The sequence below is a fragment of the Cannabis sativa genome, chromosome 3, assembly GCF_029168945.1.
Source record: "Cannabis sativa cultivar Pink pepper isolate KNU-18-1 chromosome 3, ASM2916894v1, whole genome shotgun sequence".
In the NCBI taxonomy this organism is placed as follows: domain Eukaryota; kingdom Viridiplantae; phylum Streptophyta; class Magnoliopsida; order Rosales; family Cannabaceae; genus Cannabis; species Cannabis sativa.
In genome coordinates, this window is record NC_083603.1 from 7,310,803 (window position 1) to 7,332,777 (window position 21,975).

The 21,975-nt window shown below is 30.3% G+C and overlaps 5 protein-coding genes across 8 annotated transcripts; 1 reads left to right on the plus strand and 4 right to left on the minus strand.

Annotated features, from left to right (window-relative positions):
* Positions 1-2,201: 2,201 nt before the first annotated feature.
* On the plus strand, positions 2,202-3,689 carry LOC115710058 (uncharacterized). Its single transcript, XM_030638377.2, has 4 exons — positions 2,202-2,449; positions 2,562-2,676; positions 2,787-2,915; positions 3,441-3,689. Exons 1-4 carry the CDS (start codon positions 2,292-2,294, stop codon positions 3,546-3,548), a joined length of 510 nt encoding a protein of 169 aa, XP_030494237.2. The 5' UTR covers positions 2,202-2,291; the 3' UTR covers positions 3,549-3,689.
* On the minus strand, positions 3,585-5,548 carry LOC115710057 (lysine-rich arabinogalactan protein 19). The gene is made up of 2 exons (XM_030638376.2): positions 3,974-5,548; positions 3,585-3,883 (listed from the first exon to the last, which is right to left on the minus strand). The coding sequence occupies exons 1-2, from the start codon at positions 4,712-4,714 to the stop codon at positions 3,779-3,781; spliced, it is 846 nt and encodes a 281-aa protein (XP_030494236.2). The 5' UTR covers positions 4,715-5,548; the 3' UTR covers positions 3,585-3,778.
* Positions 5,461-10,515, minus strand: LOC115710056 (protein DETOXIFICATION 42). The gene is made up of 13 exons (XM_030638375.2): positions 9,978-10,515; positions 9,348-9,469; positions 9,055-9,255; positions 8,771-8,955; positions 8,528-8,663; positions 8,168-8,264; positions 7,975-8,075; positions 7,710-7,873; positions 7,536-7,607; positions 6,748-6,864; positions 6,567-6,662; positions 6,355-6,476; positions 5,461-5,596 (listed from the first exon to the last, which is right to left on the minus strand). Exons 1-13 carry the CDS (start codon positions 10,016-10,018, stop codon positions 5,554-5,556), a joined length of 1,497 nt encoding a protein of 498 aa, XP_030494235.2. The 5' UTR covers positions 10,019-10,515; the 3' UTR covers positions 5,461-5,553.
* Positions 10,516-14,765: 4,250 nt separating this feature from the next.
* LOC115715849 (uncharacterized) lies at positions 14,766-18,635 on the minus strand. Of its 2 annotated transcripts, XM_061111601.1 has the most exons (4): positions 18,371-18,635; positions 17,798-17,857; positions 15,141-15,261; positions 14,766-15,051 (listed from the first exon to the last, which is right to left on the minus strand). In XM_061111601.1, the coding sequence occupies exons 1-4, from the start codon at positions 18,472-18,474 to the stop codon at positions 14,908-14,910; spliced, it is 429 nt and encodes a 142-aa protein (XP_060967584.1). In that variant the 5' UTR covers positions 18,475-18,635; the 3' UTR covers positions 14,766-14,907. The 2 variants fall into 2 exon arrangements, with proteins under 2 accessions (XP_060967584.1, XP_060967585.1); XM_061111602.1 differs by lacking the exons at positions 17,798-17,857; positions 18,371-18,635 and adding an exon at positions 15,343-15,519.
* A 673-nt stretch (positions 18,636-19,308) lies between these two features.
* On the minus strand, positions 19,309-21,709 carry LOC133029082 (protein TRANSPARENT TESTA 9-like). Of its 3 annotated transcripts, XR_009686737.1 has the most exons (6): positions 21,006-21,709; positions 20,301-20,912; positions 20,066-20,117; positions 19,891-19,967; positions 19,664-19,797; positions 19,309-19,526 (listed from the first exon to the last, which is right to left on the minus strand). XR_009686737.1 is itself a non-coding variant. In XM_061111603.1 (5 exons), exons 1-5 carry the CDS (start codon positions 20,351-20,353, stop codon positions 19,405-19,407), a joined length of 438 nt encoding a protein of 145 aa, XP_060967586.1. In that variant the 5' UTR covers positions 20,354-20,703; the 3' UTR covers positions 19,309-19,404. The 3 variants fall into 3 exon arrangements, 1 of the variants encoding a protein (XP_060967586.1); XR_009686738.1 differs by lacking the exon at positions 19,664-19,797; XM_061111603.1 differs by lacking the exon at positions 21,006-21,709 and having other exon boundaries at positions 20,301-20,703.
* Between the last annotated feature and the right edge of the window lie 266 nt (positions 21,710-21,975).

The window sequence follows — 21,975 nt, forward strand, 5'->3', positions numbered from 1 at the left end:
TATGGTTGAACAGTGGAATTGGCAACATTTCACAAAAAGGGAAACTATCAAGTGTAGGAAAAGGAAAGTTGGAAAAGAGGCAAGCCTTGTTTCCACATTGCCTAGGCCGGCCCCCTTTACCTTCCTTTTCCCTTGATTTTCTCAGTTAAAAATGTCAATCATAGCCCTTGGTGGTCTTCTATAAATAGAAGGCAAAGGCTTCAGTTTTTAACATCTCTGAAAAAGCTTTTCACAGCATTATTCTGAAAGAATTTTCTCTCAGAAAATTCTCTCTGAGCCGCCACCCTCTCTCTCTCTCTATACCTTCACTGTTTCGAAATGTATGAGTGCTAGAGTAGTGCCCACACACATCAAGTAATACCTCAATCATAGTGAGGAAGGCTGTGTAGATTTCAGAGACAACAAAGAAGGACTTTCGGGCTCAGATCTTGATTATACTCTGCTACAGAAAGGAATCAAGGGTTAGAGATCTGAGTGGGAGGAGACATATATATTCCGCTGCAATCACTGTAAGATTTCTGATACTCTTATGTGTTTAATTTCATATCGTTTTAGAAGTTCATATTTAGGTTGTTAAATCAACATACTTGTGAGTAGATCTAAGATCCTGGTAAAATAACTTCCAACAGTATTAGCATGTACGCACTATGCTCGCCATATTACACAACAGAATATTGGAGGAGCTCATATGAAGGGACAATTATGCCAATTTGTGACGAAAATGATTGGAAATTGTCCGATGACATACAGAACATGACAGTTGGAGTGCATGTTGAGAAGTCACTAGTAGGGCGACCGAAAAAGTAAAAGGTTAGAAGAATTAAGTCAAACAAAACTGCTTGTAATGGTGAAAGGGTTGTGGCAAAACGAACTTGTAGCAAGTGTGGTGGCAAGGAGCACAATAGAAAATCTTGCGCCTACCGAGATTAAAAGTAAATGTTAAATTTAATATTATTATGTGTTTTACTATTATGTATTCTTGGGTATTATTGTTGGACTTTATTAAACATTTGTGGCATAAACATGTTTTCATATAGTTCTTACAAATTTTTATATGTAAAATATTTAAAGAAAATCGGGCCTATATCGGATCTATTGGGTTATACAAATTTTTTTATTAAAAATAAAGTAATTTTAGTAATTTGGTACCCTATGTTTTATTTAAATACAAGTTAGGAACCCTATGTTTTCAATGATATTTATTTGACACCTTGTATTTTAAAATCATACATACCTTAAATTTAAATTATTTTGATAAAATTTTATCAATACAATCAAAGTATCTTAAATTTTATAAATTTTGAATTCAAATTTAATTATTTGATTACATACAACTTAAATCTGTTTGGTTGAATTAATAACGTTTCATTAATTAATTTTATTTTAAAATATTATGTATAATAATAAAATATAAAATAACAATTAAATATTATTAAAAACACAACATACCAAATATATTTTTGACTAATTAAAAATTTTTGTGTCCTGAACTTTGATATTTACTAAATCATGTCTTTTGAACTATTTCAGTAATTGTTTATGTACTAAATCATGCTCCCTAAACTTTAAAATATACCAAATCATATCCTTCTAACTTTGGCATGTGCTAAATCATGATCCTGAACTTTTATTTATGTTAGACTTTTTTACTAAAATTAGACTAAAATCCTGAAATTTAACAATCTCGATAATTATGATATTTTTAATCGGTTTACAAATTTGAAAGAGGTTATTTAATACATATATAAAAGTTTTGGGTGCAAAAATCTACTAAACACAAGGTAATATTTTCCTTTTTTTTTTGGGTAAATACTATTTTGGACCCTGTGTTTTGCAAAAGTTACAGATTAGACCCTGTGTTTTGTTAAATGACAAAATGGACCCTGTATTTTCTAAAATAGTAAAAATAGGACCCTGAGCTTAATTTTTGACAATTTTTTTTTTTAATACAGCCAACTTGAAGACAATGCTTAATACGAACAGATACAAAAAATGTAAACAGTTTTGTCATAGCACTTTTAGATCGGATTATAATTAAACTTTACTTTGATAAAAAATCAATTCAGGGTCCTATTTGTACTATTTTAGAAAATACAGGGTCCATTTTGTCATTTAACAAAACACAGGGTCCAATTGGTAACTTTTGTAAAACAGAGGGTCCAAAATAGTATTTACCCTATTTTTTTTTTTTTTTTTTTTTATATTTACAAAGACAAACGAGCCTAGCCCCCTTCCAATCTGTTTCTTATTTCAAAGTTAAAGCCACAGAAGACATTAGAGAACAAACATCCATGGCGGCAACTACAACTACCTCCCACTTCTATCCACCCTTTCACTCTCCTTCATTTTCCAATACTGACACTCACAGACCCTCTCATTCGAATCTCTGTTCTAACACCCACAAACCCTTTTCTGCTTCCAAGATATACCCCTCCATCATTCTCTCCAGGTACACAAACACAATCTCCAAACCCTCTAACAAGCTTTATCTATCCCCTTTTTCTTTTCTATTATTTGTACTCTAATTCATTCAAAAGTTCAATTCTTTCTTCTTTTTTTAGGTCAAGTACCAAAATTTCAGCACCAAAGTGTGTATACAAGTCTTTGGTGGTTTCAGGGCTGGTAAATGGAAACTCTGAAACTCACCCAGAATCTGAATCAACCGTTTCAAACTCGGTATGTGGTAATTAGATACTATCAAAGCTCATATTTTGTTGGAATTTCTCTCTCTTTTTTTTAAGTTGGTAACAAAAAGTTTGAGTTTTGTTTACTGAATTATATTGCAGGATGCAACTATTGACATAAAGTTACCAAGAAGAAGTTTGCTTGTGAAATTTACTTGCAATTTGTGTGGTGAGAGAACACAAAAGCTTGTAAATCGACTAGCCTATGAAAGAGGACTTATATATGTACAGGTATTGGTTTCTTCTCTATACTATTTGTTATTGTTTGAAGATAACTAAATGTGTTAAATTTCTATCTTTTCTTACTTGTTTTCTACTCTAAGTATTCTTTTGATTGGTTGTTGTGGTGGGCATCTATAGATGTATATAATAAGATACTTATGGGGCACTGATTGTGTTTGTGCTGCTCATAAACCCTTATTTTTGAATATAAATATGGTTTGTGAAGTAAAAATTTTAAAAAAGAAAAGGTGGGTGATAATGATACAATACCTATGAAAATGTTTGTATAGGTAGTTGATATTATACTTTGAAACAAATGCTTGCATTTGTATAGAAGAGCAGCAAGTTTAAGCTTTAGCCTTTTATAATTGGTATGTAAAATCTTTATGGTCTTAAGTGAGAGCACTGAGTTAGTTCAGTTAATATGGTGAATTTATATAATTTGAAATGCTGGTGCATTCTATGAATTGGAATGATACCGAAAAAAAGAAAAGAAATTGTGTTCCTTTTACCTAACTCCGGTGTATTCATCAGTGTGTAGGGTGTCTTCAGTATCACAAGTTAGTCGATAATCTCGGCCTTGTGGTTGAGTATGACTTACGAGAGGAAATTAGTGCGGACGAGAACAAAGATGAAGTTTGAAATTTTGTTATGTTGTTTTGCTAAGTTGGATCATGATTGTAATTCAAACTCATCTTCATAAATATATTAACCATGAAAGAATTGAAGAAATACAAAAATAAACAAAATCGAAAAAAAAAAAATAACATCACTGTTGAATCATTATTGATGTCTACTTCTATGAATTTTTCTTTTTATATGTAATGTATATATATCAAACAATCAATTCTTTGTAAACCATTATAAGATTTCTAGGCATTGTAGCCTATTGAAGCCACCAGAACTAGAATAGCTAATCCAGTTCTTATCAACATGTCTGATCTTTCTCCTTGAAGACGCAGCATATTTCCTCCATTCTGAGTTAAGAAAGTGAAATTTCATTTTAATTGTCTTGACACTTAAAATTTAGCATGTACATAAAAAAAGGTTCTAGTTAAGGACATTACCAGAGTTGGTGAGGGTGCTGGTGCTGTTTCTTCGTTAGACTCTTCCGCTGTAGGTGGTGCTGGAGGACTGTGGTGATGAACAACAGGTGCTGGTGCGGGTTCAGGTGCATAATGATGATGTCTCTTATGTTTGTGCCTGTGCCTACTTTTATGTTTGTGGGGAACTGGGGTAGGTGATGGCCCTTCAACTGGAGGTGAAGCTGGCGGTTTGATCTCTGGCGTTGGGGCTACAGTTGGTGGTGCCTTTGGTGCTAAGAGTGCAGGGGCAGGAGCTGGAACTTCCTTAGCAGGTGCTGGAGCTGGTGCTTTTTTAGCAGGAGCTGGTGCCTGTGGTGCTTTAGCTGGGGCCGGTGATATCTTTGGTGCTGGCAAAGGAGGTGGCAAGGGTGGTGGTGAAGCCGCTGGAGGTGGTGTAACTGGTGACACAACTGGTTGTAGTGGTACCGAAGGTGGTTGTGAAGGAGTAGAAACTGGTGAGACTTTCGGGGGTTGTGGTGGGGGAACTGTTGGGCTCACGGTGGGTGCTACTTTAGGGGATGGTGAGGCTTTTGGCGTCGCTGCAACAGGCGGTTGTGTTGCTACAACAGGTGGTTTTGTTGTTGCAGCTGGCGATACACTAGGCGTTGATGGGGTTGTGGTTGGCAAAGCGACGGGTGCAGCTGCTGGGGATTGTGCATTGTTTAGTGCAACGGGAATGGCGAGACAAGCTAAGAACAATGGCCAAAACATTGCAGCAGCCATTTTTTGGATGTGAGAACTAGTAGGTGGATTCTATGGTTAAATATAGACATGGGAATTGAGAAAACTTGAACATAATTGTTTGGTGAAAGAGGAGGAAATGTAATATTCATGAGATTGTTACATTTCTTCTAATGATTTGGGCAAAACAAGGTTGAATGTTATTACCACCGACTAGGCTTGATTTGATAGACTTAGTAGTGTTTGATGGACTGTTATTTTCAATAAGGTTGTTTGGAGCTTGGTGTGATTTTAGGCCAATACACCAACCTTATTTAATATAACAATTACTGTCATTAATAGAAACCATGAAAAAAATAGAGAAAATCCCATGAGAGCTTCTGTTCATCTGCTTCGATTGTGCAACACGAAAAAAAGCCTTTCATTTTCCTTTTTTCTTGTTGGAACTTTCTTTTCCATTTTAAGTAAAACAAGCCATTTTCTTTCCAAAAACACCCATCATCCCCAACCTTTCTACCTGCCGAAACGACCACGACGACCACCACCACCGGAAGAAGGCGAAACGGGAATGGGGAACGGCACCGATTGCGTGGTTTGTTCATCTCAATCTGTGCTTTTTTTAATGCAACTCAACCTCTTTCTTCTTACTATTTTTTACTAGTTTTGAGTTCCATGTGAATGCATTATTAACACATTATTAATTATGATTAAACAGCTATGTTTTATTAGTAAATACAATGAATTATGAATACTTGTATTAATGTTTCTTTTAATCTATTCTCTCTTGATTGTGGTTCTTGTAATAAAACACTTTAAACTACCTAAGTAAAAAAGTACTACAATAAAATTATGTTTACATCTAAAGCAGCAAAATTAAATAATTAATCTCTGAGAAATCTCCAGGGCCCTGTTCCTGTTCCTACCCTGAAAATGTTTAATATGTCAATATAAATAATTATAAATTATCAAACAATATCATTAATAGTTACAATTATGAATTAATTATGAGTTCCATTCCATGTAATTTTGTTAGAGTACATTAAAATACTTAATTTATTCTATGATCAATCCACAAAATCCAATAGTTTCAAGTGATTGATTGAAGATTAAGATGGTATAATATGTTAAAAATTGATGTAAACTTGTATTTTTATACTATTGTATATAGTTAAAAGTAAAGAAGTAATAATAAAAATAAAAAGGTCAGTTTTAATAATTAAAGAACTAAATAAACATGTTTTTGATGAGACTTCTAAAATATTTGTAGAATAGTTAACATTATACTAAATTTGTATCATGTTTATTAATATCACTTTTAATTATAAATATATATTCTAACTAATTAAAATATATATAAATTTTTTTCTTGATGTCCACTCCCTCTTCTCTATGTGGGTCTGTCCATGATATCAACAATGAGTAAAAAATAATGATTTGTGCACCTGAGTAATGTTTGTATTTACTTAGTTACACGTTTTAAACTATAATAGAGTTGACACCAAATTAGGACACTTAGACCATAGATTTGATTCTCTTAGAAAAACCAAAAAAATTAGACCCTTGTTTAAAGAAATATGGTAACTAAAAAAATAATAAAATTATGTATATTCTTGTGAAAAATATGTATAATAATAAGTTTGTGTTTAAACTTATGAAAACTATGTGTATATAAATGAAGTTACCTCCAAAAGCCAACACAAGTGCGCAAAGTCATATACAAAGACAAAGCAATCCAAATACCAACAAAGCCATAAGTTGAGGACAGTACAAATAAGCACCAAATACTTATTATACCCACCAAAACCTGAAATTCAATACCAAATCTCTTCATTTAAATTACAAATGATGATGATGATGATGATGATGATGATGATGTTCAAATCTGAAAACTTACCATTGAGTAAGCTGAATATGCAAAATCTGATGCTCCATAATTGATCCCATCAAAAACAAATGCCAATGCATTAATGGGTTGAGTCACTGCAACAAACTAAAACAAAAAGAAGACAATGAATGGTGATGAGTTGTAAAACTCATAATGAAAAGATTGTGGAGATTTTGTTTGTTTTGCTTACTGGTATGCCTAAACTCATCAACTCCAACACTTGGGGCTCCTTTGTGAACAATTTGGAACAGAATTTGAGTATAATTGTGATGATCAAAGACAGAAATAGTCCTAAAACCAGCCCTAACTGCACAACAAAATCATTCAAAAAAGACTCCAAATAAATTGTGACTTTTTTCATGATAGGTGTTCGAAGTAGTGCCATTGGATTCTTTCTATTAATTTTTGAAAAATTCTAAATAATTTACAGTGTTTAAAACAAAGTTTAAAGCAATTGCTTTTACATGCAATAAAAAGAAGCATGCAATGCAACAAATTGTTTGAATTTTATTTTCGGCACTGTAAACAACTCGAAATTTTTCTAAAACTGATAAAAAGTTCACTGTTACTACAATAAACACCAACATGAATAGTTCTAAGATTAAGAGTGTTTATTGTAAACCTCCCCTAAAATGTGACTTAGTGAATTTTTCAGTGATTGAGAACTTTGGTTGGAGGTAATGAAAGGGAATGGAATAGAAATGAAATAATTTTTATTCTATTTTTTTGTTTGGTTGCATTTTAAAGTATTGGAATATCATTCCAGTAAAATGACCTTTCCACTATTTTAGTGGAATGACTATTCCATTTTGATTTGAAAGGAAACACCATTTTAATGCATGATGAGAAAAAATTTAATAATTCTTTTATCAATTTTTTTATGCATTTTAAATTTTATTCACTCCTATTCCTATTCTCATTCACATTCCTATTTCTATGTTTTCATTCCTCCCAACTAAACGTCACCTTAATTTTTACCTGAAGTACACGAGAAACAGTGGCAGTGACTCTGCTGTAGTCCTCCATAGCAAAGGCACTTGCAAGAATTGCCTGAAAATTTTAAATAATGGGAACTTGTTGGTGTAATTTTTCTTTAAGGATTGTGAGTTTTCTTCAGTTTGTTTAGGACACTAGAAATGTTTAAGGACTTACTTGTCCGGCCACGGCCAAGCCATCGGCTACCAAAGAAGTAGCCATCCAAACCTGTAAACAGACTTGGAATGCAGCCATTGTCGTCGAGCCATGCCTCGCAGCCAACGACGCTGCCAGGGTCACACATAGTGTTGCAGCAATGACTCTCACTAGTAAGAAAGATCCTGAATTGTACACCAAAAAAGGAAGATAATATGGAAGCTATGACAAAACTTTCTAGGACTAAAGTTGTGATTAAAAGGAAAATGCAATGATATGGCCTTACCATTTTTGAGAAATCTGCTAAATTGTATGTCTTCTATCCTTGGTGGTACAAGATTGACTATTTTCATCAATCTCCACAAGAGTATTAGAGAGATTAAATACCTAAAATATGATCAAAACAAAAAGTAATGTTTAAAGGAGAAAATGACTAGAAAAAATGATCATTATCATAAACAAGAAAAGTTTAAGCTTACTGTGAAATAACATGGGCAATAGCTGCACCACTAATACCCCATTTTAATAAGAAGATGAATATTGGGTCTAAAATGATGTTTGTTGCATCTCCAATCACTGCAATAAAGAAAATACATTAAAATTATGTAAGTTTCTAAAGCTTCAAAAGTACTTCTGTTGTTGGTTAGGTAATCAGTGAGTTTCAACTTTTCGTTTTAAGAAATTCTTTTAACACTTAGTAAGAATCTAAAAGCAGAAGCCTAGTCAAACAGGCCTATAAGAGACTCAAGTAAGCATTTTTATGGGATTTTAAATGAGAGCAATTCCAAAGTGAACTTTAATACTTAAATGAAAGGAATGAGAAAGAGAAATTAGATTACTTGTAGCATAAAGAGGTGTCTTAGTATCTTTCAATCCACGAAAAACTCCTTGTATAGCTAAAGAGAGAAGAACAGCTGGGGCACCCAATGATCTCAAACTCAAATATTGTATTGCTGGTTTTTGCATTGGTGAATTCTGTCCATTAAAATAAACAAGTCACTAATGCAATTATTAATGCAAAATGAAAAACATTTACATATCTTCATTACAAAATTAACTGACCAAAAGTTTGAAGCACATACAGAATCAACACCCATGTAAATCAGTATTCTTTTAGCTGCTAAAATAAGGAACAAAGCTTGGATTAACCCGAGAATGCTACCGATAACCATAGCCGATGAAGCTGATGGGATATGCCTTCTAACATGTTCAAGCATCATTATATCTGATTCATCACTTGTTGTAGATGAAGATGTGGAAGCTGAGTCTAGTTTTTATGAACAAAAGAGAAATATTATAAGGAACACGAGTTACTCCACTGATCACCAATTGGTAATTAAAACGCTTGAGAAAGGGAAAGTGTTACCTACTAGAGATACAAGTTCTTCCATTTCCTTTTTGAGTTCTTCGTTTCGCTGCATCTCAATGTCATCGAACGATTTTTCGGCTGCAGCTTCTTCTTCAGCAACAAAAGATGTTGTGATACTAACAAGAGGGAAAATGGCTATTTTTGATGCTTGGTTGAATATAGCTATTGATATTCCTACTGCAGCTAGCTCAACAGGACCTATATATATAATTAATATTATGTCATGTATATATATGATCATTACAACTTGGTTAATACAAATGCAAGTAGTTAGATTAATTAATACAAACCTATATGGCCTATGAAAGCTGTGTCTATTAGAGAAGCAATAGGATCTGCTGTTAAGGCCAGAGCTGAGGGAAGAGCAATATGTGCTATTTCAAGGTTTAGTTCATCCTTTGTAAAAACATTCCTGTCAATCCCAATTCATAAAAATTTATAATCATTACAATCTATTAAGTAAGTACTCATTTATTATCTAATTAAACTTCCAAAGAAGAAGGTACAAAATCTTGAGTTATCTAAAACTAATTAAATAATTAAAGTTCATTTACTATATAACTTAATTAGTCTGAGACTTTTTTTTTTTTTTAAATTAAACATTTTATTATAATAATTGGAGTTCAATAAATTTATAAGAAAAGATGAGAAATCATCCATTACACATTTATTATCCACCTTTATGCACAACTAATTTACGAGCAATTTTTTTTTTTTGACTAAACTTTAAATATGAATTAGGGATGCTACATGAGAGTACTATATATTTATCTAAATCTGCATACATTATTTACAATATAAGTATTTATGTTCAGCAAAAAAGTTTGTATTGACAATAGCAAAATGTAATCTCAAAGTTGTATAATATATAGATTTATAGATATATATATATATATACATACAATAATTATATTACTTACTTTGCTTCCTTGAATAGTGCAAAGAGGGGAAACCTTCCCATTTCGTAATAAAATATATTAGAATATCTGAAAAAACAAAACTCCCAATATGAAGAAACAGAGCCAGATTGAACCAATTGTTTCTATTCAGTTTGATTCATCAATCATCATTATTATTTTGAAGAAGAAGAAAAAAAGCTTCAAAAGAATATGAAGCCTAGATTAATTATTATATAGATTATTATTATTATTATTATAAGTTTCTGGGGAAAACAAAAGCAATGGGGGTGTCATATTCATATTCATATATATTCATAAATGCTTTTTGTTTTTGTTTTTTTTTTTATGTGAAATATAGTTATAAAATTAGAGGATGTTAAAGGGTGGTGTGTGTATATTGGTGTGAAAAAAAAGAGTGGTTTGGAAATGAGAAATATGGTTCCCTAGATAGGTAGACACTGCATGAACCTCCCTCAGTTACGTAAAAATAGAAAGAACCAACTATACTCCTATATTTTAGTGTTTTTCCTTAATCACATCCAACAAAACCATTTACATATTAATATTAATTATTATATAATATATTTATATATCAATTATGCAAGTAGATTTGTGGATTTATTTTTTAGTATCTAGAGAAATTATTATATATATTGTGGGAATTACCCTATATATATATATTATTTTTTTAATTTTTTTTTTCAAATTTACGGTTTGGGTTTCTAAAGTGGTTGCAGCGCTAGTTGCAATATGGGTTTCTATACGATTTTTTGTTGCAATTTAGGCTGCAGTGCTAGTTGCAATAGGAGTTTTTATGTAGAATTTCGTAAAAATGCAAAAAAAACTGTTTTAAAGTGTAAAAATGAAAAAATTCCTAAAAAATATATATTATTTATGATTATAACAGTTTCTTGACGAATGTCAATTTCTTGCTATAAGCGTACATTTGAGTTTTAAATTTTATTTTTGACATCATAAATTAATATTGAATAATTAGAATATCTATCCCCTAAATTTATGATATTACTTGATCGTCCTTCCTAAAATATAAAAGTTTCAATTACCTAAAATTTTACATTTACAGAAATTTAGTACTTTTCTTAGGTTTTGTTTACCAAGATTTTCGAAAACCAAATATTAAAAGAGATTAAACTAAAGAAAAATGACTAAAAGAGAAATATATAGGACACAATTTTTATGTGGTTTAAGCGTTAATGAACCTTAATCTATAAGGTAATTTGATAAACTTTTTGTAATGGAACTTTTTACAGCTCAAACAAATACCTTTTCAGGTTATGAATTTTTTGAACCCTTTGCATAGAGGGTATAGTGCCATATTTATAGGCAGCTATATGTTGGAATTTATTTTACCAGGATCTTAGATCTACTCACAAGTATGTTGTTTAACACCCTAAATATGAACTTTCTAAAACGATAAAATAAACACATATAAAGTTAAGAAAACCTTACATTGATGCAGCGGAATTAATGTCTCCTTCCACTCAGATCTCTAACCCTTGTATCCTTTCTGTCGCAGAGTATTATCAAGATCTGAGCCCGAATGTCCTTCTCTTTGAGTTTGATCATTCACAGTCTTCCAATCTATGATTGAGTTACCACTTGCTGTGTGTGGGCACTTACTCTATCACTAAGGTTCGAAATTTAGAAGAAAAAAAGAGAGAGAGGGGTTCGCCCAAGGAATAGAAAAGGGAAGGCTCAGTTTTTCTGAAAAATTGTTTTTTTTTGAAAAGTAGTGTGTTTTGACTGAGCAATCACTTTCTATTTATAGGCAACTACTAGGTTTAGGTTAGGAATTATTTGGCATTAAAATAATAAAAATATCAATTTGAAATTCCACATAAAGTGGCCAGCCATGGTGTGTATAATGAGCCCCACTTGATTTTGCAGTTTTAACAAATTTTATTTCTATTTTCTCAAAAACGCTAATTTTCCAATTCTAACCATTTAAATGCCAAAACTAATTATTTAATAACTAAAATAGATTATTAAATAATATTGTCATTTAATTTAATTATTAATTAGACATATAAAGCCCATTAATAAATAAATAAACCTAGAATCTCTTTTCTTTACAATTTCGCCCCTGCTTAGTGAAAATTCATAAATTAGACATAGTCTAACTTTAGAATTATAATTGATTAATCACAAATCAATTATTGAGTCTTACAAGCAATATGTTTTCAACTAGAATGGGGACCATGGATCTATATGTTGAGCTTCCAATAAGTGAACTGAATTTACTAAATAAATTCCTACTTATTAATTCTTCGTTGAATCCACTCTTAGAACTTAGAATTGCACTCTCAGACTTATATAGAGCATATTATATGTTCCACGATATAGATATGCTATCTCATTTAACCATTGTTATAATCTTCTTGTGATCAAAGATCCTCTATATAGATGATTTACATCGAGATGGGATAATTTTACCGTTCTCACCCCTCAATGTATTTTGCCCCTTAAAACACTTGGCTACCTGTAAATGGTGTTTAGTGTTCTAAGAATTAGTCACTTAAACAAGAGCTCATCCATTTACTTCTATTTGCTAAGCTCAAAGGGAATCATCACTTAACTTCTATACACCAGTAGAAGCTATAGATTCCATATTTATGTTCAGCACTCCCACTCAATCATACTATCATGTTCCCAAAATATACGTATCACCCTGACCCAAAAGTAGGCTTAACTAATAAATCAAAGAACATGAATAGTACTCCTGAGTTGAGCCGAAGCATATCAAGATTTAGATTCTTTTAATCTTAAGATCAACTACTGATATTGACTTGGAAAGATATAACGGTAAGTTTATAATATCTTAACTAAGTTGCAATATCGGTCAAGTCCAATGTATACTCCATACATTCGAAACTAGTATACTTTACTAATGTCATGGAAAGAACATAACACATACTCCAAGTGTAAGTACACATCATCCCTGATTATCACATTAGTGTAAATCCAAAACACTGATGAAACAGGGACTTAGTCTTTTGATTCATATGATCACAATCACATTCCACTGTGTTGACGACACTGTAATTGTGAATAAACATATGATCTGGATTTAACTGATTTTGTGTGTAAATGTAATAAACATATTAAACCATTAGCATGTAAAATTCATGCAAACATTAATCACTTCAAATTTCTTATATTGATTACTAACCAGATTGTAAAGAGTTTTATTTAGGGCATAAAACCCAACACTATACTTAACAAGCCAAATCCTGTTCGTACTACGGTCTTTTTATCAATAAAGCTCACTGTGGGGGGTAAGATACATGGAATTTGTGTTTCTTAAACTATTAGACCTGGTAAGTGAGGCTCAATTCCAAAAACTAATTTGTCGTACAGTGCGTGGTATTGTTGACAGTGACAACTAGTGTGTGATGTCCCTGAAAACCCTATAAAGATATTATTGATTATAAATATTAGCTGAATATATTGATATATGATTAAATGTTAAATTATTAATATTTAATATTGAATATTTTATATATAAATATCAGAAAATTTCTTATTCATATATGAGGTTGTGACTTGTATTGTATAGAGAATTAAGATCACTTACTATGAATAAAATAATCAACAATATATTAAAGTTATAGAATCTTTTATCAACGATTGCTAGTACGATTTATTGATGTCCGTTATTTGGTGCAAGAAATCTCGATTTAGATTGTTGATATAGTGTGACATCTAAGTGTAATTAAGTTGTCTTTATCAAACATGTCGTTTACCATAAAGACCTAATTCATATCATAAGAATGATCAATAGTAGATCGACTTGAATCTTAAGTAATCATGAATTCTTATTCATGTTATCAGTTCTTTTGATTCACTCGTTAAAGTTTTTCAGAGAAGATAATTCTTACAATTTCTATTTTGGTAAGCTAATAATGGGTGGCTGAGAACTTGATTTACAATTAAGGGAATCTTGACTTTTCTAACAGATCGAATGTTGATTCCCTTTAAGTGTTAATTCTAGAACTGAAAAGTTGTGCACAAATTTAGATTAGATCTAAATTATACTTTTTGAAGAAATAATTAGAAGGGTAAATATTATTTTAGATCTTGTGTTTTGTAAAAGTTACAGATTCGATCATTTATTTTGTTAAATGACAAAATGAACCCTGTATTATATAGATTATTATTATTATTATTATAAGTTTCTGGGGAAAACAAAAGCAATGGGGGTGTCATATTCATATTCATATATATTCATAAATGCTTTTTGTTTTTGTTTTTTTTTTATGTGAAATATAGTTATAAAATTAGAGGATGTTAAAGGGTGGTGTGTGTATATTGGTGTGAAAAAAAAAGAGTGGTTTGGAAATGAGAAATATGGTTCCCTAGATAGGTAGACACTGCATGAACCTCCCTCAGTTACGTAAAAATAGAAAGAACCAACTATACTCCTATATTTTAGTGTTTTTCCTTAATCACATCCAACAAAACCATTTACATATTAATATTAGTTATTATATAATATATTTATATATCAATAATACAAGTAGATTTGTGGATTTATTTTTTAGTATCTAGAGAAATTATTATATACTAGGTAGGAGTTACGTGCCGAGGCACGTAAAGATTAGTTTTAGGTAAAGTTTAGTTATTTTTTTTTATTTCTTCTTATTTAGATTGTATGTAAAGGTATGATCATACGAATAATTTGTTTTATCAAATTAATATTTGTGCTATTATAATTGGTTGGTAAAATATAATTAGGTATATATAAATCATAATAAAATAATACTTATTATTTACTTTTAAAAAATTGGGTATATGAAATACTTGCATACACTACTCCATGTAAATCCATAAATAACAAGTCAAGAGAAAGAAAAACAAGCTCAGCAGCAAGAAAAGTCTCAACACTAAATAAAATAAAATTACTGTAAAAAAAAAAAAAAGTAACTTCTTCCTAATCTTCCATTGGTTCAACTGCTTGAATGGTGAACTGATTGTACTTTGAAGTCATTGTTCGGTTTGCATCTACGTACAACTGAATTCTCCATTTTTTGGCTGATAATTGCTTCGTAGTTTTTTGGACAAACAACTTATGTTTCTGTAAAAAAAAATGATTAGTTATAAGTTTTAATGTATTTCTATGTACGAAAATGTATAATTTTTACATATTTATTTTTTTATAGTTACCTCGTCCGAATATGATCTTAATTGAACTGCAGTACATGAGAATATGTTTTCTGCAACATCACCGAACATCACAGCATCTAGCAACTCTGTACCATCGTCGAGTTGTAAATATGTCCTTGCACTAATAATTTATACAGAATATGTAACGGTTAGTATGAATATGCAAGAAGTTCAAATATTAATTTAGTTATAATGTGCTTACCGTGGTGTAGGAAGACATCTTTTTCCGCATTTTGGATTTTCACAATCTGTTTCTTCGTTGTCGTTGTAGAACATAAGTTTCTTATTACAAAAATCACACGACATGTAATAAAAATCTTGGTTGATATTTTTTAATATGATTTCAGCTTCAATCCAATAATATGCTTTCTGCAAAAAAAAAAAAAAAAAAAAAAAACTACATACGTAAACTATTTAGTAGTAGGTACGTACAGTAAATCAATCAAATAATTATATCCCAGCAAAAAATCAAATAAATATATTTTTTTTTCGGAAAAAAAAAATTGTTAGAGCACCTATCAAATTTTTTACTGTATTTTAAAAATAAATTATCAAAATCTCACTTTTTTTTTTTATAATTTTAATATATTTTATTTATTTTAAATAAATAATATTAATATTTACAGATCTCTTCATATAAAAAAAATTAAAACCTTAACAATTAATAAAATATATTTAAAATAATGAACAGTATTTTATTAAAACATGAATAGTAAAATTTATAAAAAAATTTAAATAGTGTATTTTTAATTTAATTCTTTTAAGTATATGTAAAGAGTAAGTGATTCTTCTCAAAAACTAAAAATAAAAAAGAGTAAGTGGTCGTAATTTAAAAATAAATAATAATATATTGTATAGAGAAGAATATTGTTATGTTTGGGTGCAGGAATAGGATACCCTCTTATCTTAATGATTCTATTATTTGGTTAAAGTAAATAAAATAAAAATTAGGATTAAAATTAGGAAGGTATCACGTCAAATTCGTTGGGAGAGGAATATGCTTAAAGATGCGAATCACTCCACACCATTCCATATCAAAACATATGTGACCGGGTAACATATGCATCACCCTAGTAACTAATAACAAAACATTATCTTTAGGTTGTGCTAGGTGTAAAATAACAATAAAACTCTTATAACTAAGTTGAGTGTATGGATATTAAAACATGAAGAAATAACTGATCTACTGACTGACTACAATTGGAGATCATGGCCGGGTACCATACAAACAAAGTAAATAAAAGAAAAATAAATGATGAATTAAAGTGAAAAAAGTGTTGTCGTGATGATGATAATGAGTTAAGAAGTATAGAAGATAAAAAGGGAATCTAATTGACAGTGTCCATGATGTTGGTCTGAAGTACAAGTCTCTTTAAATTCTGACTACAACATCTCAAGCCATATCTCTCTTGCTCATATGAATCCCATCCACAATTTAGTGAAATTTATCTCAATTATTTATTCAAAAGCAACAATAATGTGAATCATTTGCTTTTCATTATAAAAACAAGTTCTTCAATTTTAAATTTTTGACTAATTAGAATCTTTACCATTTAAATTTTGACGTGTATTAAATTATATTTTTTGAATTTTTTAATTGTTAAAAAATTTTGATGAACTATTAAGATTGTTGTATTTAAAAATATTTGTCTAGTTCCCTTTTCAAAAAAAAAATATTTGTCTAGTTCTATTTAATTTTGTTAATTATGTGATTGTTTATATACTAAATTGTGATTCTCAAACTCTGTCACATTAAATATTTTTCCAATCAAACTCGTCGTCCGATTATTAGCATTTATTTGGTCTGATTGCTCTACACTCTTTACAGTCCACAGTAAGGAGTAGGACCTCCCTTACCTTATCAAACTCCATTGCCTCAACGTTTTTTCCAATTTAGGAATTAAGATTAGGCAGTCACTATTTCAAAGTCAAATTAATTAATTACTGATAATTCCGTTTCAATCAAATACAAACAAAACTAATGAAGAAAACAGAAAAACTATGATTATATGCTTATTACTATATAACATGTAACAGAAAAAACAAAAGTTTATTAATTCGTTGGAAGATAATGTTTTATTGTTATCTTATTCGTGTTTGGTTCAGTCCGATGTGTATAAAAACAAAAATAAAAAATATTTGTTAGAGAATTGCTAAATGCTATTATTACTATCTCACATATTTTTTTTTTGATATTATATTATTATTGGTGTAATTAACTATCAAATTTTACATAATTTAAGAAAATAGTTTTTATAAAATATCGTTAACCAATCTTAGAATGTCATCTATAAAAAGTGTTAAATACTATTGGTTCCCAATAGCAACGCTCAATATGTAAACAAAGAAATATATATATATCTTTTTTTTCAGTTTTTCAGATTTTGTTTAAAATATAATTATACTTGAATTACAACAAATCTTTTAATATAATTATTATGTTCAATTTTTTCACTCCTAATAGAAAAAATTAATATCTATAAATACATGACCATCAAATGTGATGCAATCATGTACATATTTAATATATCTATAGAAAATATAAAGAAAAAATAATGTGTGATTTTTATTATGCATGATATATAATTTTATCCTCAATATATATATATCACAATAAATACATTAATAAATATAAATTAATATGTGTAAAAAAATACCTGATATTCAAATGGAGAGTACGGCACGGATAATCTAAACCGACAATAAATGACAGCAACCTACAAGAAGAACGACATTGAATGATAGTACCCGTGGAAAACGACAATGTTGAATATAAACAAACTCAAAGAGTATCTCCGGGTATCAAATATATAAACAATAACTTACTAATATTATACTCGACAAGTATATATTTTTAGAATAGCCTATGAATAGCTACATAAGAATCATTTATAAAACTATAAAAATATTATATTACTTTTTCAATTCTTTTGAAATATACGAGTGGGATAAAATTGTATATTTTTTAAAATTAATAAAATATAGAGATACTTAATTAGGTATGTATGATCGATGTATCCTTTTAATTAATTGTATAATAAACTATTATATATGTATACGTGTGTCACTGTGGGTGACGTGATATTCATATTGGTTACATAATTTAAATGCAAAAAAAGGCCAACCTTATTATAGGCTGGTTTTTTTAATAAATCATTTTTTCTTTTTTGTTTTCAATTCGTCACAGTAAATACATTAATAAATATAAATTAAAATGAGTAAAAAAATACCTGATATTCAAATGGAGAGTACAACACAAATAATCTAAACCGACAGTAAATGGCAGGAACCTACAAGAAAAACGACATTGTAAATAAAAAATGATAATGACCATACAAACGCTCTACATCCAATTCCATTCAAAATGTATATTTATTTAATACAAAAAATAAATTCCAATTCAAATTGCATAGACTTCTCAAACACCAAAGAAATAAAAAAGCCAATATGACTTAAGAAATAGTAAAACATCTAAAGAACATCATTGATTGCATTAAGAAAAAATAAAAAATAGTAATGTAGTAATAAAATAGAAAATAATAATTTGAAATGTTAGTATAAACACACAAGGATATATATATGCAGTCACTAAATCAGTAGAATATAGATATTTAAAATATCAGGTGATATTATAGTGTGATATTTATTATTATTATTAGAATATAGTTAATCAGTAGAATATAGTTTTATTTTTATAGTGTGATATTTATTATTATTATTTACATCTTTTTTTTTTATTATTATTTTGTATAATCCTAGAGTATAGATATTTAAAATATCAGGTGATATTATACATGGATATTTTGTATAAACTATACTCTAGGACGTTATTTTGCATATAAATATCAGTTGATATTTTGTACAAGTATGTACTAATTCAAATATAAATATATTTACATCTTTTTTTTATTATTATTATTTTGTATAATCCTATTATTTTGCACTCGTCATAAAGAGAAAAACTAAGGATGAGCTATCTATGCAAAAGTTATACTGAAAGAATCAAGAGAAAAACTAAGGATGAGCTATCTATGCAAAAGTTATACTGAAAGAATCAAGAATGGGTCTCAGAAGTTTTTGCAAATGTACTGAACTTCTGAGACCAGCCCCTTTCTTTTAGAGAAAGTTGTAACAATAAAGAGTAAGCTGATAATTACAACTTAAGAGCTAACTAACAAGAAATTGTTATAACAGAAATTAACCAGCAAAACCACTTGGCTTATCACAAATGAACAAAAAGAAGGCCCAAGTTTCCAAACAGAAATTATTTAAAAGAGCACACAAATAACCTTAGAAAGGATACATAATACTGGGCCAGATCCCCTCGATTGAATTGGTACTGATGTTCTATGATGTTGTTGATATAATCATTGCTAAAACAATAGTCTGCAAAACAAATTCAATGCAAACATTGAAGAAGTTACCAATAAATTTGCAATTTACCAAGACAAAATCAATTTTAAAAAAAAAAAAAAGAAAGAAAACAAACTCATGCTCAGCGGATCAAGCAGTACATAACTTACAAATTGCATGCTCACTATCCATATTTTGAATCATTATGCTCAGATACTGAAGCAATGGTATTTCAATTCTCGAATCCCTACTAATTTTAAGTACACGAAGAAACTCAGCTAAAACTTGACATTCCATAAAATATCTGCATAAAAGCCACAATTTGATACCAACTCAACATACACAGACATACTTAAAAGCCAAAAAATAGATACAGACAAAAAGGAAAATTTCATACTCAAAAATCATCGGGTCTTGTTTGTCCCCATAGGTAACTATCTCCACTACAGACTGCAACAGATCTACCACTGATTCCTGTAGTAATAAATAAATAAATATATCATACAATAGGAAAAGAATTTAAAAGAGAAAAAAAAAAAAGAACAAATTCCTATAAAATTGAGCAGACATACCTTGTTGTGCTCATCCACAACTTTAATTTCCCGGAGTTCATTCACTACATATCTACAATTATTCCCCAAAATAAAAAGGACAAATTAGCTCAAACATTATACGACACAACACAAGCACAACAACTCTAACCTTCACCAAAGCCATAAATCACAATCAAACCGTAAAATCACTGAGTTAAAAACAAAAATGTACAATTGCAATGGTTGATTAAAGATATAATGGAGAAGAACTAACTTGAAGTTTTGGAGGGAAAATCGGTCGAGCGGGCGAAAGAAAGAGAGCCACATGGTGATCGAAGGAGAGGTGTGGAGGAAGAAGAAGACGATCTGGTTTTGGAGCGAAGAAATTTAGCGGTAAAAGTTATGTGCATTTCTGAATAGAAATTGGAGTGTGAGATGTGATGGGACACAGTAGTCTCTTACTCGTCTTGTTTCTATGGTTAGTAGTAGTATTACCATGTGCCCCTCTAAACAGCTAACTTCACCACATTGTTGATTTGCAAATAAAAAAAATTCCACATCTCTTTTACCAAGCTCCTCTATCGAAAGCTCGGCACCAATTTTCTCCCAAAATAAGATAAGGAACAATGCCAAAGAACTTCAAAGTACACAACTCCTAATTACTTGCTACTGTAAATAGTATCAGTAAAGCATATCAAGCAATTACTAACTCTGGCAGATGAAAACCAAAGTATTGAAGGAAAAAAAAATACACAATGTGTAAGTTTTTACTGTAAATTGCTATAACCTCATCAGAAAAGAGAAACATGTTACCTTTAGCCGATATTGTACCCCCAGTAACACAGCCAGCAACAACTGTATTTGTTGTGTCATGCTTTGCTCGCGCCTAGATACAAATAAACAAAGTCAGCCACCATAACAAAGATATCGAACCTCTTATATCACCCATGAGAGTTCAAGATTTCCGTAACCAAGATACCTTTTCAATAACGCACTCGGCCGCAGAGAAAACAAATCCCATAACAGCAAATGCCTTTGCAGAACTCCAGCTCCTGCGCCCCATCTGCTTTGCCTGATAAACAAATTGCTGCTTACCACTCATCTCATCTCGAGTTATAGGATTATCTAGAGAACCTATAAACAAACCCATGGCCAACCCAAGAGCGCCACCTACAAAATTTACACCATCCAACATAATTAAGTAAATCTAACTTACTGAGTACAATGTTCTTCAATTAACAGAATCAAATAATACACAAAAATTGACATGTTTAGAATAGAAACTCAAATGGTCAGACATGTGATTTGCTCGGAAAATTTCTAGCTGACCCACGACAATCCAAGCCTAAGGAAGTTTAACCTAAACAATAAAAAGATCAAATTTTTACGACAGGGCTTGTATCTATAGTTCGAGTTTTTTAAATTAGGTAAGATTGCAGTAAAACCAAACCCTAAAACCCTAACTTTCACCCGAAAAGAAACCCCCAAACAACCGGTACTGAAGATCGATGAAGAAAAAGATCGGATTCCCAAATCAAACTCTCCGACAAAAAAAAAACCCAAAGAGAACGAATCTGCGAAAGAAGAGGAGGAACAAGGTGAATGGGTTTATGAGGAGGAGGCTGTGGCGGCCATTTCTGGGTCGCGAAAGAGAGGGATTGAGAAGGTTTAGCTTGTGTTTGTTGCGGTAGGGACGATACGATTAATTGTGAGTGAGAAAAGAGGACGATTTTTTTGGGGTTAAATTTAACGATTTTTTTGGGGTTAAATTTAACAGAATATTCTTTTATTTGTAAAGAATATTCTGTTAAACCAAGAATTGCCGTTACATAGGCACTTTTAATATATAAAGATATTGTTATAAAAAATAGGAGAATTACCCTATATACTATTTTTTTAATTTTTTTTTTCAAATTTACGGTTTGAGTTTCTAAAGTGGTTGCAGCGCT

Coding starts and splice junctions, on each gene's coding strand:
- LOC133029082 (XM_061111603.1), bottom strand. CDS start 20,353: ATGTGGCTCTCTTTCTTTCGCCCGCTCGACCGATTTTCCCTCCAAAAC. Junction 19,968..20,065: donor TTGTGGATGAGCACAACAAG/GTATGTCTGCTC, acceptor TTATTACTACAG/GAATCAGTGGTAGATCTGTT. Junction 19,798..19,890: donor CAAGACCCGATGATTTTTGA/GTATGAAATTTT, acceptor GCTTTTATGCAG/ATATTTTATGGAATGTCAAG.
- LOC115715849 (XM_061111601.1), bottom strand. CDS start 18,474: ATGGTCATTATCATTTTTTATTTACAATGTCGTTTTTCTTGTAGGTTC. Junction 15,262..17,797: donor ACTCTCCATTTGAATATCAG/GTATTTTTTTAC, acceptor ATAAATTATTAG/TGCAAGGACATATTTACAAC. Junction 15,052..15,140: donor TAAGATCATATTCGGACGAG/GTAACTATAAAA, acceptor TTTTTTTTACAG/AAACATAAGTTGTTTGTCCA.
- LOC115710056 (XM_030638375.2), bottom strand. CDS start 10,018: ATGGGAAGGTTTCCCCTCTTTGCACTATTCAAGGAAGCAAA. Junction 8,664..8,770: donor TTTACATGGGTGTTGATTCT/GTATGTGCTTCA, acceptor TTTAATGGACAG/AATTCACCAATGCAAAAACC. Junction 6,663..6,747: donor TGATGAGTTTAGGCATACCA/GTAAGCAAAACA, acceptor TTTTTGTTTTAG/TTTGTTGCAGTGACTCAACC.
- LOC115710057 (XM_030638376.2), bottom strand. CDS start 4,714: ATGGCTGCTGCAATGTTTTGGCCATTGTTCTTAGCTTGTCTCGCCATT. Junction 3,884..3,973: donor CAGCACCCTCACCAACTCTG/GTAATGTCCTTA, acceptor TTCTTAACTCAG/AATGGAGGAAATATGCTGCG.
- LOC115710058 (XM_030638377.2), top strand. CDS start 2,292: ATGGCGGCAACTACAACTACCTCCCACTTCTATCCACCCTTTCACTCT. Junction 2,677..2,786: donor AATCAACCGTTTCAAACTCG/GTATGTGGTAAT, acceptor ATTATATTGCAG/GATGCAACTATTGACATAAA. Junction 2,916..3,440: donor GAGGACTTATATATGTACAG/GTATTGGTTTCT, acceptor TGTATTCATCAG/TGTGTAGGGTGTCTTCAGTA.